We start from the raw sequence: 12023 nt of genomic DNA on the forward strand, positions 1-12023 counted from the left end.
GGGGGTAGGGAGAGAGTGCAGGGGGGAGGGAGAGGATGCGGGGGGGGGAGGGAGAGGATGTGGGGGGGGAGGGAGAGGATGTGGGGGGGGGAGGGAGAGGGTGCGGGGGGAGGAGAGGATGCGGGGGGGGGGGGAGAGGATGGGGGGGGAGGGAGAGGTGCGGGGGGGGAGGGAGAGGGTGCGGGGGGGAGGGAGAGTTTGCGGGGCGGGAGGGTGCGCGGGGGGAGGGAGAGGATGTGGGGGAGGGAGAGGGTGCGGGGGGAGGGAGAGGGTGTGCGGGGGGAGGGAGAGGGTGTGCGGGGGGGAGGGAGAGGGGTGTGCGGGGGGGAGGTGTGCGGGGGGGGAGGGAGAGGATGTGGGGAGGGAAAGGGTGCGGGGGGAGGGAGAGTTTGCGGGGCGGGAGGGTGCGCGGGGGGGGAGGGAGAGGATGTGGGGAGGGAGAGGGTGCGGGGGAGGGAGAGTTTGCGGGGGGGGAGGGTGCGCGGGGGAGGGAGAGGGTGCGGGGGGAGGGAGAGTTTGCGGGGCGGGAGGGTGCGCGGGGGGAGGGAGAGGTGTGGGGGTAGGGAGAGTGCGCGGGGGGGAGGGTGCGCGGGGGGAGGGTGAGGATGTGGGGGGGGGAGGGAGAGGCTGTGGGGGGGGAGGGAGAGGGTGCAGGGGGGAGGGAGAGGGTGCAGGGGGGAGGGAGAGGATGTGGGGGGGAGGAGAGGATGTGGGGGGGGAGGGAGAGGGTGCGGGGGGGAGGGAGAGGGTGCGGGGGGGGAGGGAGAGGGTGCGGGGGGGAGGGAGAGGATGTGGGGGGGAGGGAGAGGGTGCAGGGGGGAGGGAGAGGATGTGGGGGGGAGGGAGAGGATGTGGGGGGGAGGGAGAGGATGTGGGGCGGGAGGGAGAGGGTGCGGGGGGAGGGAGAGGATGTGGGGGGGAGGGAGAGGGTGCGGGGGGGAGGGAGAGGATGTGGGGGGAGGGAGAGGATGCGGGGGGGAGGGAGAGTTTGCGGGGCGGGAGGGTGCGCGGGGGGAGGGAGAGGATGTGGGGGAGGGAGAGGGTGCGGGGTGGAGGGAGAGGGTGTGCGGGGGGGAGGGTGTGCGGGGGGAGGGAGAGGGTGCGGGGGGAGGGAGAGTTTGCGGGGGGGAGGGTGCGCGGGGGAGGGAGAGGGTGCGGGGGGAGGGAGAGTTTGCGGGGCGGGAGGTGTGCGCGGGGGAGGAGAGGGTGCGGGGGAGGGAGAGTTTGCGGGGCGGGAGGGTGCGCGGGGGAGGAGAGGGTGCGGGGGGGGAGGGAGAGGGTGTGGTGGAGGGAGAGGGTGCGGGGGGGAGGGAGAGGGTGTGCGGGGAGGGAGGGAGAGGATGTGGGGGAGGGAAAGGGTGCGGGGTGAGGGAGAGTTTGCGGGGGGGAGGGTGCGCGGGGGGAGGGAGAGTTTGCGGGGGGGAGGGAGAGGGTGCGGGGGGAGGGAGAGTTTGCGGGGCGGGAGGGTGCGCGGGGAGGGAGAGGGTGTGCGGGGGGGGGGGGAGTGTGTGCGGGTGGGGTAGGGAGAGGGTGTGCAGGGGCGGGTGGGGGAGTTTGTGCGGGGGGGGTAGGGAGAGGGTGTGCGGAGCAGTTGAGGGAGTGAATGAAACAGTGAAAGAGGTAGAAGAAGTCCAACTTCTCGACACATGAACTCTGTTTCCCTCGCCACAGGTGCTGCCAGACCTCTGAGTTTTTCCCACACTTTTGTGTCTATCGCTGTTTAAAGCTCTGCTCTGTCTCCCAGGATTCACACAGGAGATCGGCCTTACAAGTGTGTGCAGCCAGGCTGTGACAAGTCCTTCACGCAACTCTCAAACCTTCAGGTAAATAATCTCCCCTCTGCCTGCGCGCTCTGCCCCCTGCCCGGCCGCTCTGCACCCTGCCCGGCCGCTCTGCCCCCTGCCCGGCCGCTCTGCCCCCTGCCCGGCCGGCTCTGCCCCCTGCCCGGGCCCGCTCTGCCCCCTGCCCGGCCGCTCTGCCCCCCTGCCCGGCGCCGCCCTGCCCCCTGCCCGGCCGCCCTGCCCCTGCCCGGCCGCCCTGCCCCCTGCCCGGCCGCCCTGCCCCCTGCCCGGCCGCCCTGCCCCCTGCCCGCCCGCCCTGCCCCCTGCCCGCCCGCCCTGCCCCCTGCCCGCCCCCCGCCCGCCCCGCCGCCCTGCCCCCCTGCCCGCCCTGCCCCCCTGCTGCCCGCCCGCCCTGCCCCCCGCCCTGCCCGCCCGCCCTGCCCCCCCTGCCCGCCCGCCCTGCCCCCTGCCCGCCCGCCCCTGCCCCCCTGCCCGCCCGCCCTGCCCCCCTGCCCCGCCCCGCCCTGCCCCCTGCCCGCCGCCCGCCCTGCCCCCTGCCCGCCCGCCCTGCCCCCTGCCCGCCCGCCCTGCCCCCTGCACGCCCGCCCTGCCCCCTGCACGTCCCGCCCTGCCCCCTGCCCGCCCGCCCCTGCCCCCTGCCCGCCCGCCCTGCCCCCTGCCCTCGCCGCCCGCCCTGCCCCGTGCCCGCCCCGCCCGGCCCCCTGCCCGCCCGCCCGCTCTGCCCCCGGCCCACGCCCCCTGCCTGCTTGAGCGCTACCCAACTCATCCTGCCTGCGCGCTCCCCCCCAAGCCAGTTTGCACGTTCCTGCCAGCTGGTGCGCTGCTCCCCTCCTCCTGCTCTTTGATCTCTACCCGCTCGTTCCACCTTGTAAAGTGTGACACTCTGACATTCCTCTCTCTTTCCTGCCTTTGCTCATTCTCTCGCAGTCACACAGGAGGCAACACAATAAGGACAAACCATTTAAGTGTCAACACTGTCACCGCGCGTACACGGACTCCCCTTCGCTACAGGTGCACCTCGCAACACACACCGTCAAACATATCAAGGCATATGCTTGCAATTCCTGCAGGAAATCCTACACATCGGTGAGTCCATGTGTGAATGAGAAAGTGGTATACACTTGCGTCTACGTGTAGGGGTTACACTGTCAGTAATATTGAGGGAGCTCTGTCCCTGGGAGTACTTGAAGCTGCCACTGGGTATAAAATGGGTTGAATTTAATATTCTTTATTGTCACAAGTAGGCTTTGAAAATCCCTCGTCCCCACTTTCCGGCGCCTGTCTGGGTACACAGAGGGCGAATTCAGAATGCCAAATTACCTTATTTACAGCAAGGTTAGCATGTTCTCCCTTTGTCAGATTCCCCGTTTCCAAAGGGAGCTCTGCGTAAGTGGGTGAGACTTTAGGGGTGTTGGGATTGATGTGATTCAAGTACCTGAAATCAGAAGGAGGGCCGTTCAGCCCATTGAGTTTACACCGGCCCTTTGAAAGGACACCCTACCTCAGCTTACCCCAGGGGTTATTCCTGTAACCCATAACCCCACCTAACCTTTAAACACCAAGGGACACTTTAGCATGGCCAGTCCAGCTAACCTGAACCTCTTTGGACTGTGGGAGGAAACCGGAGCACCTGGGTGAAACTCATGCAGACATGGGGAGAATGTGCAAACTCCACACAGTCACCCTAGGTTGGAATTGAACCTGGGTCCCTGGTGCTGTGAGGCAACAATGCTGACCACTGTGGCACCGTGACGCCCTCCTGGGGCTTGTCAAGCTCTGCCTTTGTTCGGTTCTCAAAGGGAACCCAGCATTCTGCCTGTCCTTAGGAGGGCTCGATGCTGGCACAAGGTATAATGTGGGTGGTTACACTGTCAGGGTATTGTCGAGGGAGCTCTGTATTGCACCGCTCCCTGGATGTGCTCAATACTGACACTGGGTATGAAGTGGGGTGGGAGGCATGGGAAGGGTTGGGGTTTCGCTATCACTGGGGGCGATTCTCCAATGTGAAGCCCTTGTCTCGTCTCTCTTCCCCTACAGGAGACCTACCTGATGAAACACATGAGGAAACACAAGGCACCTGAGCAGGGACCCGACCCTTTCGGTGCCACCTGCGGCTGCGCAGGCTCCACCCGCGGACGCAGCCCCAGTGTTCTTTCGATCTCCTGGCGTTCAAGCCTGACTCGCACAAGGACCCCATGCCTGACCGTCAGCGGCGAACGCACTCCAGGTTGACCAGATGGGAGGCTCCTAGGGCATCCGGCCTTACCCATGACCCCTTGGCACCCGCTTTGGCCCACCAATCCCTCCCCCTCCCAACACGCTCCCACAAGGACTTTGGGTTTAAGGGGTGGGAGTGGGACAGAGGGAGGGGAATGGGGGGCGGGGGGGGCTGGGGATGCAAGATCTGAGGGTGAAATGGTCAGGCTGACTGGAGGTGGGAAGGGGGATCACAACATGGGGGCTGATGGGAAGGGAGGGTATGGGACCTAGTTTCCAATCTCCCTCAGTTCTCAACTGTGCTTGAGGGCCCCTGCCCCCCACCATGCTGTGCATCATGGACTCGTCCTTTGGCCCTTGTGATCCAATTCCTAGGCCTCGGGCCTAGAGATTGAGACTGAGTCTTCCCACCTCTTCCCGCTCCCTTGCCGTAAATGGTCTTCAGTGGATTTCCATTTTTATTTTGTCCGTCTCACTCTCACTCTCTCTATACATATATATATATTATTTGTCTGTTTTTTAATCCTTGCATTTTTAATGTCGCCCAATATTTTTACTCTTTGTGTATCTTGAATGTTGGCATCTTTCTCTCAGTCTCTTGCGCACGTTCTCTCTCTCTCTCTCTCTCTCTCTCTCTCTCTCTTGATCGCTGTGTCTCCCACTTTTTTGAGGAAGGCCAATTAGAGGCTGGGCTTTTATGTGTTCGGTTGAGTGTGCTGGGCTGGGATAGTTGGATATCGAGATCACCCCCTCCCATGCACTCCCTGTCCACTCCCGAAACAAAGCTTGAGAGACAGAGAGAGTGTGTGTGTGTGTGGAGAGGTGGCTGGTTGAGGTCTCCTGTGCCCTCGCTCGCGTCAGGTATCTGCCTCGCCCCAGTGCCCGCTTGGCCCTGTCGCTCGCCCCTTCCATTGGTGCGCCTGCCGTTCCATTCCCCGACACCTTGGTGAACACGCGGTATAGATTGTTCCTCGGGACGGTGTAGAGGTAGCTTTATTCTGTATCTAACCCCATGCTGTACCTGTCCTGGGAGTGTTTGATGGGGACAGTGTAGAGGGAGCTTTACTCTGTATCTAAGCCCGTGCTGTACCTGTCCTGGGAGTGTTTGATGGGGACAGTGTAGAGGGAGCTTTACTCTGTATCTAACCCTGTGCTGTACCTGTCCTGGGACTGTTTGATGGGGACAGTGTACAGGGAGCTTTACTCTGTATCTAACCCGTGCTATACCTGTCCTGGGAGTGTTTGATGGGGACAGTGTGGAGGAAGCTTTACTCTGTATCTAACCCCGTGCTGTACCTGTCCTGGGAGTGTTTGATGGGGACCGTGTAGAGGGAGCTTTACTCTGTATCTAACCCCGTGCTGTACAAGTCCTGGGAGTGTTTGATGTGGACAGTGCAGAGTGAGCTTTATTCCTAACCCTGTCCGGTGACCCATGCGCGGTGAGTGGGAGGGTTTGGCTGGGTTGAAGAGTGTCGCTTCATCAGGCATTGTTGGTGACATGCGTGGGTCCCTGGAGATTGACTTGGTAAAGCTCCACTGAACTCTGCCCCACTCTCCCGCTCGGGGGCACGGGGGTGGGGGGTGGTTGGGGGCACGAAGGGAGCGAGCGAGCAGCGGAGCGCATATGGGAACCGGCAGAATCAACTCTGGGCACATTGCCGCTGAAATGTGTAAATAGGCAAGAAAGAATGAAAAAATAAAAATGGTTTTTCCTTTCATTTCTGTAAACCCTGGTTCGCTGTGTTCTGTCGCAAGTTTTCTGTGAAGCCCATCTTCTGCCGCACGCGCTCCTGCATGAAATCTAACCCACAGAGTTGCTGCTGTCTGAGAGTGAATTTTTTTCCTCCTCATCTCTGTCTCAAATGGGTGACTCCCTTACTCTGAGATTTTGCCCTCTGGTATTAGACTCTCCACAAGGAGAAACATCTTCTCAGCATCTACCCTGTAAAGCCCCTGAGAATTCTATATGTCTCAGTAAGGTCGCCTCTCATTCTTCTAAACTCCAATGAGTACAGGCCTAACGTACTCAACCTCTCCTCATAAGAAAATCCCTCCATGCTGGGGATCGACTGAGTGAACCTTCTCTGGGCTTCCTCCAATGCCAGGATGTCTTTCCTTTGATAAGGGGACCCAAACTGTTCACAGAATCCAGACGTGCTTTAAACTAGTGCCTTTTTATACCGCATTCCCTTTGAGATGAAGGCCAATGTTCCGTTGCCTTCCCTGTTTCCTGTTGAACTAACATGCTAGCTTTCTGTGATTGATGCATAAGAACCCCCAAATCCCTCTGTGTGGCAACTTTCTGCAATCTCCGTTTTTAAAAAAATATTTTTTATTTTATTTTTTCACATTTTCTCCCAAATTTACACCCAACAGCAAACAATAATCAGTATCGAATGTAATGTCAATCCCCATGGACGATCCCATCCTCCCACCAAACCCCAGACATTGGCCCACATGTTAACATAAACAAATGACCTATAGGAATCACCTATAGTCACCATTAACGCATACAGTCTCCCTCTCCCCCCCCCCCCCCCCCCCCCCCCGCCCTTAGTGTTCGCTGTGATCCAAATCTCAAAAATGCATAATGAATAACGCCCACGAATTGTAGAACCCCTCCATCCTTCCCCTCAGTTCAAATTTGACCTTTACAAGTGTCAAGAATTCCAGCAGGTCACCCCGCCTACGCCAGGGCACAGGATCCGCCTTCAGCGATCAACGAGGCGAAGGCTACAACATCTGCCTCCGCGCCCGTTTCCAACCCCGGCTGATCCGACACCCCGAATATGGCCCCCCGAGGGCCCGGGTCCAGTTTCACGCGCACCACTTTAGAGATTACCCGAAACACCTCCTTCCAGTAATCCTTTGGACAAGACCAAACAGATGAATATGGTTTGCGGGCCCCCCCCCCCAACAACGTTCACACACATCCTCTACCACCTCAAAGAGCCGGCTCATCCTCGCCCTTGTAAGGTGCGCTCTACACACCACCTTCAGCTGGATCAGCCCAACCTCACGCACAAGGTGGAGGCGTTCATGCTCCTGAGCACTTCACACCAGAACCCCCCTCCTCCATACACCTCTCCCAGCTCTTCCGCCCACTTTGCTTTGATCCCTTCAAGCAGCGCCTTCTCCTCCTCGAAATGTCGTCAGCACCTCCTCCAGCAATGTGGAAGCCGGCTCTACTGGGAAGCTCTGTATCTCCTTTCTGGCAAAGTCTCGAACCTGCATGTATCTAAATATTTCCCCCTGCTCCAGCCCATACTTCCCTCCCAGCTCCTTCAATCCCGCAAAACGACCCCCAAAAAAACAAATCTCTTAGTGTTCTAATTCTTTTCTCCTCCCATCTCCGAAAATTTCCATCCCACTTCCCTGGCTCAAATCTATGGTCCCCCGAATTGGCATTTCCCTTCCATTTGTTCCACCAGCCGGGTCAAATTAAGCTTATGCAACGAATCCCACTTCCGAGCCACCTGTATTCCCAGGTAGCGAAAGCTCTTCCCTACCTTCCTCAGCGAAAGCTCACTCAGTCTCTTCTCCTGTCCTTTAGCCTGGATCACAAACAACTCGCTCTTCCCCACGTTCAGTTTATACCCCGAAAAACTGCCAAATTCCCTTAAGGTCCGCATTACCTTCCCCATCCCCTCCAGTGGGTCCGAAATATACAGGAGGAGATCATCCGTGTAGAGTGAGACCCGGTGCTCCACCCACCCCCGAACCAGCCCCTGCCAGTTCCTTGAGGCTCTCAACGCCAAGGCCAGCGGCTCAATGGCTAGAGCAAATAATAGCGGGGAGTGGGGACTTTAACTTGCCTCGTTCCCTGGTGCAATTTAAAATACCCCGACCTAAGCCGGTTCGTACGCACGCTTGCCACAGGCGCCTGGTACAGCAATCGCACTCACCGAATAAAGTCCTCCCCAAACCCAAACCTACCCAGCGCCTCCCACAGGGACTCCCACTCCACCCGATCGAAAGCTTTCTCTGCATCCATCGCTGCCACAACCTCTGCTTCTCCTTCCGAGGGCATCTTAACAATATTTAAAAGCCGCCGCACATTGGCATTCAGTTGCCTGCCCTTAACAATCCAGTCTGGTCTTCCCCATCACCCCCAGGACACAATCCTCTATCCTTGTGGCCAAGATCTTAGCCAATAGCTTGGCATCCATATGTAGTAACGAGATTGGCCTGTAAGACCCACACTGTTCAGGGTCCCTTTCCCGTTTCAGAATGAGTGAGATTGAGGCCTGTGACATTGTAGGGGGAGGATTCCCTTCTCTCTAGCCTCATTAAAGGTCCCCATCAGCAGTGGGCTCAATGTCTCTGAAAATTTCTTTAAAAATTCCACCGGAAAGCCATCCGGCCCCGGAGCCTTGCCCGACTGCATGCCCTCTAGCCCCTTAATAATTTCTTCTATCTCGATCGGGGCCCCCCAGCCCCTCCACCAGGCCCTCCTCCACCCTCGGAAACCTCAACTGGTCCAGAAAGTGCCTCATCCCTTCCGCTCCCGCCGGGGGTTCCAACTCATATAATTTGCTGTAGAATGCCTTAAAACTTCATTCACCCCCCTGGGTCCAAGACCAAATTACTCTCCTTATTCTTTACCCCACCAATCTCCCTGGCCACCTCTCTTCCTAAACTGGTGCGCCAGCATCCTGCTCGCTTTCTCCCCATACTCATAGACTGCCCCCTTAGCCTTTCTCAGCTGTTCTAACGCTTTCCCTGTGGTCAGCAATTCAAACTCCGTCTGTAGCTTACAACTTGATCATGGCGGGGACTTTAATACGGTTATTGAACCTGAATTGGACCGCTCAAAATCCAGGGACAGGGAAGAGGGCCGGCGGCGGCAAAGGAATTGAAGGGTTTTATGGAGCAGATGGGGGGTGTTGACCCCTGGAGGTTCACACAGCTGAGGGTAAAGGAGTTTTCTTTTTCTCCTACGTCCACAAAGTTCAGTCCCGTATTGACTTTTTTTGTTCTGGCCAGGGTATTGATCCCGTCAGGAAACCCGGGGCCTCCGCATATTTCCTATCCACCCGGAGTATCTCCTCCACTAATCTCTCCCTCTCTGCCCTTTCCCTCTTTTCTCTATGGGACCGGATCGATATTAGTTCCCCTCTAATAACTGCCTTCAGAGCTTCCCAGACCCTCACTGCGATACATCTCCCGTGTCGTTTCTTCCAGGTAATTCTGGATACTCTGATTTACCCGCCTGCAAACCGCCTCGTCCGGTAACAACCCTACATCCAGTCTCCACAGCGGACGCTGCCCTCTCTCCTCCCTAAGCCGCAAATCCACCCAGTGCGGGGCATGGTCCCAGACTGTAATCGCCGAGTATTCCGTCCCCGCCACCTTCGGGATCAATACCGTGGCCAGAACAAAAAAGTCAATACGGGGACTAAACTTGTGGACGTGGGAGAAAAAAGAAACTCCTTTACCCTCGGCCGTTGTGAACCTCCAGGGGTCAACGCCCCCCATCTGCTCCATAAAACCTTCAATTCCTTTGCCGCCGCCGGCCTCTTCCCTGTCCTGGATTTTGAGCGGTCCAATCAGGTTCAATAACCGTATTAAAGTCCCCGCCATGATCAAGTTGTGTGACTCAAGGTCCGGGATTTGCCTAACACGCGCCTCATAAAGTCCACATCGTCCCAGTTCGGGGCGTAGATGTTCACGAGCACCATCGGACCCCCTCCAGCTTCCCACTCACCATTATATACCTACCCCCTTTATCAGCCACAATTCTCCCAGCCTCAAATGCCACTTGCTTACTAATCAAAATTGCTACCCCCTGGTCTTCGAGTCAGCCCTGAGTGGAACACCTGACTAACCCAACCCTTCCTTAATCTCATCCGGCCTGTGACCTTTAGATGTGTCTCCTGCAGCATTGCTCTGTCTGCCTTTAGTCCCATTTAATGCACGAACACGCGTGCTCCCTTCACTGGCCATTCAGATCTCTCACATTCCACGTAATCAGCCTGGATGGGGGGGGGCGACCCCTCCCCCCCCCCCCCCCCCCCCCCCCCACTCCCCTACCCCCCCACCCCCAACCAACGAGCCATCATCCTTTTTAGGCCAACCCCAAGCCCACTTCCCCGAGCACCTCCTTAGATGGAAGACATTCTTAACCAAGAAATGAACTGCCATTAAAGAAGAGATCAAAGTGGAGATCCAGGTGGCAGAGGCACTGGTCGCATGCAGATAGGGTTCGATGGGATGGGGAAGAAGCTGGAGGCTCAGGGAAAGACAATTGAGGAGCTTGAATGGCATCGACCGACCAGAGCGACAGGATCATTGCCCTGGAGGCAGAGATGAACAGAGGTTGGTGGTGACCCAAGGGAGCCTGAAGGGGAAAGTCGAGGACCAAGAAAATCGGTCTCGGCGACAGAATAGTCGAATAGTGGGCCTACCAGAGAGGATCGAGGGCAGAGACTTGACTGACTACGTTACCCAGATGCTGGGTAACTTAGTTGGAAGGTACAGCTCCCCCAAGTGACAGGACCCACAGGTCACTCCGACTGAAGCCCAAGGCCGGAGAGCAGCCGAGGGTGATAATTGGCAAGTTGCACCGAGTACCAAGATCGGGAGAGGATCCGGCGTTGGGCATAGCAGACCAAAGCGAGCAGTTGGGAAGGACACAGAATACGGGTGTACCAGGACATTGGGGCAGACTTGGCAAAGTGCAGGGCCGAGTTCAACCACCTAAAGTCGGCAGTGTACAAGAACGGTATAAAATTTGGGATGTTATTCCCAGCCAGGCTCTGGGTGACATTCCAGAATAAAGAACACTATTTCACCACCCCGGCAGAAGGGGACACGTTGGTGCAGGTGAATGGCCCGGACAAAAAGCAGTGGTGAGGAAAACGCAGGGAGAGAGAGAAACAAAGTTACGGGCATCGACAATTTGTGCGTGGGACAGTACTGCTTCGCTTTGAGCAAGGGCACTAGCTCACAGGAAGAAAGGGGTGAGAGCAGCGGAGCGCAGGAAGGGGTGAGGAGGAGTCAGAGGATGGCAACGGATCAGGTATAGGAGGAGTGAGGAGCAACTCTGGGAGGGGGGACATCACAGTAGCGGGGAAAGCTAGTGCCAGGAAGCATGAGAGAGGGAGGCTGCAGTGTATCTCCCAGCGGGGAGAGAGCACCTGACGTGGGGGGGTGGGTGGGTAAGGGTGAAAGGTAGGAGGTGAATTGGAGGGTAATGGGGGGAATTGGGACCATGGGGGTTATATAATAAGGAAAGGAAGGGCTCTACACTGGCGGGTCAGGTTTGGGTTGATGGAACAAGATGGTGGCGTAAGCAGCCACTTTGGAGTGTCCCTAAACAAAGGGAAATTGTGCAGGGGCGCATCCACATGACACATACACTTGCCGACCATGTTGTGTGCCCCCTGGACAAAGGGAAACTCCGGAGCGCAGGGGCCCAACCTTATGGTGACCACAACAAATTTGGACAGCCCCCTAACAAAGGGAAATTTCAGAGTGAAGGGGCGCATCTACAAGGTAAGAATGGTTGATCCCGCAGGACGGAGGGGAGGGGACAAAAACTCCCCCCACCAGAAAAGTAAGGGGACTTAACAGTCCAGTGAAAAGATCCAGAGTATTCGCCCACCTGAAAAGTATGAAAGCCAACATAGTCTTCCTCCAAGAGACGCACCTGAGGGAGAAGGACCGACTGTGGGTGAGGAAGGGCTGGGTGGGACAGACCTACCATTCCTGCTACGGGGCGAGGGCTAGGGGGTAGCATTCTGATAAGCAGGAGAACGGTGTTCACGGCAACAAAGACTGTTACAGATCAAGGGGGACAGTACATTATGGTCAGCGGTGTCCTACATGGGGCGCCGGTTGTCCTGATTAACATGTACATTCCCAACTGGGACAACACGGAGTTTGTAAAAAAGACCATTGTGGAAATCCCCAACATAAATACGCACCGACTGATTGTGGGGTGGGTGGGGGGGACTTTAATTGTGTACAAAGCCCATTGACAGACAGATCAAGCCCCAGAAC

General features: G+C 57.7%; 2 protein-coding genes across 5 annotated transcripts in view; both read left to right on the forward strand.

Moving 5' to 3' along the window:
• LOC140392912 (zinc finger protein 362-like) overlaps positions 1-5747 on the forward strand; it is a 53029-nt gene extending 47282 nt beyond the window's left edge. For 3 of the 4 annotated variants that reach the window (XM_072478687.1, XM_072478685.1, XM_072478686.1), the window contains 3 exons: positions 1745-1823; positions 2730-2888; positions 3840-5747. In XM_072478687.1, coding sequence (XP_072334788.1) covers positions 1745-1823; positions 2730-2888; positions 3840-4034 — 433 coding nt within the window. In that variant the 3' untranslated portion in view covers positions 4035-5747. The remainder of the gene's footprint in view (positions 1-1744; positions 1824-2729; positions 2889-3839) is intronic. The other variant, XM_072478688.1, reaches the window with a different exon arrangement.
• Positions 5748-11368: 5621 nt separating this feature from the next.
• The window catches only part of LOC140392271 (uncharacterized), a 106936-nt gene continuing 106281 nt past the window's right edge, over positions 11369-12023 (forward strand). Inside the window, exon 1 of the mRNA XM_072477588.1 lies at positions 11369-11516. Coding sequence (XP_072333689.1) covers positions 11369-11516 — 148 coding nt within the window. The remainder of the gene's footprint in view (positions 11517-12023) is intronic.

This window comes from Scyliorhinus torazame, chromosome 16 (genome assembly GCF_047496885.1).
Source record: "Scyliorhinus torazame isolate Kashiwa2021f chromosome 16, sScyTor2.1, whole genome shotgun sequence".
Lineage (NCBI taxonomy): Eukaryota > Metazoa > Chordata > Chondrichthyes > Carcharhiniformes > Scyliorhinidae > Scyliorhinus > Scyliorhinus torazame.